Source organism: Halyomorpha halys, unplaced genomic scaffold (assembly GCF_000696795.3).
Source record: "Halyomorpha halys isolate HHAL.00 unplaced genomic scaffold, Hhal_1.1 Scaffold278.1, whole genome shotgun sequence".
Classification (NCBI taxonomy): Eukaryota; Metazoa; Arthropoda; class Insecta; order Hemiptera; family Pentatomidae; genus Halyomorpha; species Halyomorpha halys.
Window position 1 is genome coordinate 469,554 of NW_027109219.1, and position 2,990 is coordinate 472,543.

The 2,990-nt window shown below is 29.7% G+C and overlaps 1 protein-coding gene across 2 annotated transcripts in view; it reads right to left on the reverse strand.

Annotated features, from left to right (window-relative positions):
- Window positions 1–370: 370 nt before the first annotated feature.
- The window catches only part of REG (proteasome regulator gamma), a 19,614-nt gene continuing 16,994 nt past the window's right edge, over window positions 371–2,990 (reverse strand). The window contains exons 5-6 of one of the 2 annotated variants that reach the window (XM_014420572.2): window positions 1,905–2,075; window positions 371–1,222 (exon numbers count right to left, since the gene is read on the reverse strand). In XM_014420572.2, coding sequence (XP_014276058.1) covers window positions 1,034–1,222; window positions 1,905–2,075 — 360 coding nt within the window. In that variant the 3' untranslated portion in view covers window positions 371–1,033. The remainder of the gene's footprint in view (window positions 1,223–1,904; window positions 2,076–2,990) is intronic. The other variant, XM_014420571.2, reaches the window with a different exon arrangement.

The following is a 2,990-nucleotide window of genomic DNA, read 5'->3' on the forward strand; positions in this document are numbered from 1 at the left end:
TTAGAAATGTTTAAAAAGATGTACGTGTATATATATATACACACACACATACATACTTCCACTGAATATAATTTACACAGAAGCTCAAATGATAAAAGCCTTAGGAATGTATCACAATAAAAAGTTTTTTTTTGTTTTTTTTTTCTAAAAATCATAAGTCTTATATTAAATAAAATAAATCATACAAGGTCTGTACAGGTTTGTCAAAAAATAACCCCTAACAAATTAAGAACATGTTTTGTCTATTTTATTTACAATTTATATATATATTTGTATATCATTATTTCTAAGCATTACTACGTGCATACACTTATGACAAAAAAGTCTGTGACGACCACAAAAAAACAGTGGGATCATATTTGTAAAGAAATTTTTCAGTTTTTTTTTTTTAAATGTGAAGATACAAAATATTTTATTATTAGATAATTAACAAACTGATAGACGGATTAAATTCACTAAAAGTCATTTTAGCAGCTCTGATTTTTTTTTTTCCCCTAGAGCGCAGCATGAACTCCAGATTAAGTATAAAAATATATATACAAGCAAAATGATACTGTTCAGATATAACTGTAGCCTGTTTTATAGTGAAGAGCTAGTGCTCAGGATACTTATTCGAAATAATCACGTTATATACTAAGAGCATATTTCAATTTTACTGGAGAGATTTCATTTTGAGTCAAAACACAGATTCAGCGCTTAAAAATTAAAGGCTAAAGTTATATCTAAAAGTTACAAATGGTTTACAAAGGTAAACTCAGTCCTGAAGTAGACCGGGTCGAGTAGTAATTAAAAAAGAGAAAAAATAAACTCGGTCAAATTGAAGAACAGAAAAAAAAAAACTCGAAGAAAACGAAAAATCCATCAACCCATCTAAAGGGAAAATAGACATCGAGTTTCTAATGAAAACATGTGGTTTCTTCCTCATTTTCCCCTCCTCCCATTGTCTTATGTCAGTCAAGAGGTGGCCAAAGAAGAAATATGGACTCGTCAAGCTAAAATACAAAGGGTTAAAAACCCTATAGGATGATTTCCTTCAGTAGAGCGACTCCGAATTGGTCGATCTCGGCTTCTTTATCTTCTCGAGGTTCTTCGTGACGATGTCATGAAGAGTGCAGTACCTATTTCGGATTTCGCACATAACCAACCACATACTGAGATACTCCTTTTCGTCTAGTTCCCGTACAGCTTGACGATAATCCTCCACATGGGGGTATTTTGCGACCTGTGAAAAAAAATATATATATAACAATTACACAACCAAAATTTGTTTTAAAATTATCAGAATTTATTTAAACAGCATGCATAAAAATGCTTGGGACCGAGAGAATCTGATTCAAATGCTTTCATTATCCCTGATTACATGGGGGGAAAAAAAGGAACATATGATTGAGAATAGTTCAATCAAAATCTTTACAGCTGCTTTTGAGAAAATTGAAAAAATAAGGATAATACCTAGCTGATATTAAAGACCATTTAATTCTACATTGAAATGCTGAGTTTAATCAAAATCCTTAAGTCGTTTTCAAGAAAATCCCCCAAAAAATTTGGAAAATCAATTCTAGAAAGTGGCACTTTTGGTCAGTCAATATTATCGTAAAAGTTGCTGTAACATCCCAGGCATACACATCATAAATATGTAATTTCTATTGTATATGAATTTTTTTTTTTTTTAGTAAGGTAGTTCACATGCGTTACACACAGTCTATTTTGCGAGACTAGGTTATTAGGATTCAATGGAGCTTAACCTGGCCACCACATGGTACCCATGTCGAGATGCTTTTCTCCCAATGCCATCAGCACAATGTGTATACTACGTCAATAGGCACTTTCCAAACGAGTCAGATAAAAAAAAAAAAAATTTAAAAGAAGATTAAAAGAAGATTAAACAAATAAATAAAACAAACCTTAGATATAATTTTAGCTCTTGAACAAAAATATCTTGAAATTTGATCAAAAAAGGCAGCAGCTTCGGACTCGACAGATTGAATTTCAGCCAACGTCTCCTCTTGCACTGAGACACCAAAATTGTTACCATCCTCAATCTTCGGTATCATGAAGGATATCCACATCTTTAACTATAAAAAAAAAAAATAATAAGTAAAAAAAATTGTTAATACCTTTTATTTTTTTAAAAGAATATAGGTAGGAGATAATCAGCATAGTCGTATGTAATCTATTTGTTATCTCAATTGCAAGGATAACTTTAATTTAAGTCTTGTAAACATAATATTTTAATGTATTTAGATTTTTCCTTGTTTTCTATGCAAAAATGTATTAATTACTTAATTTAAAAACAAACATACAGCAATAATGGTTATTGTGACTTTTATATACTTAAGACTAAATTAAAGAGACCAGATTAATGATAAAATTTGAAATGTGGGGAAATAATTATGTTAAGATAGTTTTATAAATAAATTTTTGATGCTGATTAATTAAATTGTTATATGCATAGTATGATAAGCGTTAAATTGAATTGTAAAGTATCTGATGATGGTGCGATGGCCCTAAAATAATGTTACTGAAAAATTAAAATAAATAAATCTAATAAAGAAGAGTTTAAAGTTACTACAACTCATTAAAAAATATCTAAATATATTGGCATTTCATGCTACTCAATGATTTGTATTTTATTCCATTCAATGTTATGTATTTTGTTTTAATTCAATAATGTTTAGTTTTTTTTTGTTGTTTTTTTCCCCTCTGGGGCCCGTTTCATAATAAAGTACAAACGAACACTATTAGTCTTGTTGATTTAACTTAATACAATTACACTGACTTGTACAATAGTAACTTGTACTTGAGTATTTTTTAACTCCTGTAATATCACTAATAGTCCTCCCTATTATGAAAAAAATAAGTATTAGTGCAATTACCACGTTGTTTCTATACTTGTATTTTGAACTAATACTATTAGCTTTCATTATGAAACAGGGCCCTGGTTTGTTTTATCAAAATGTAAAAAAAAAAACCGTGCCCGTGTAGGCCTC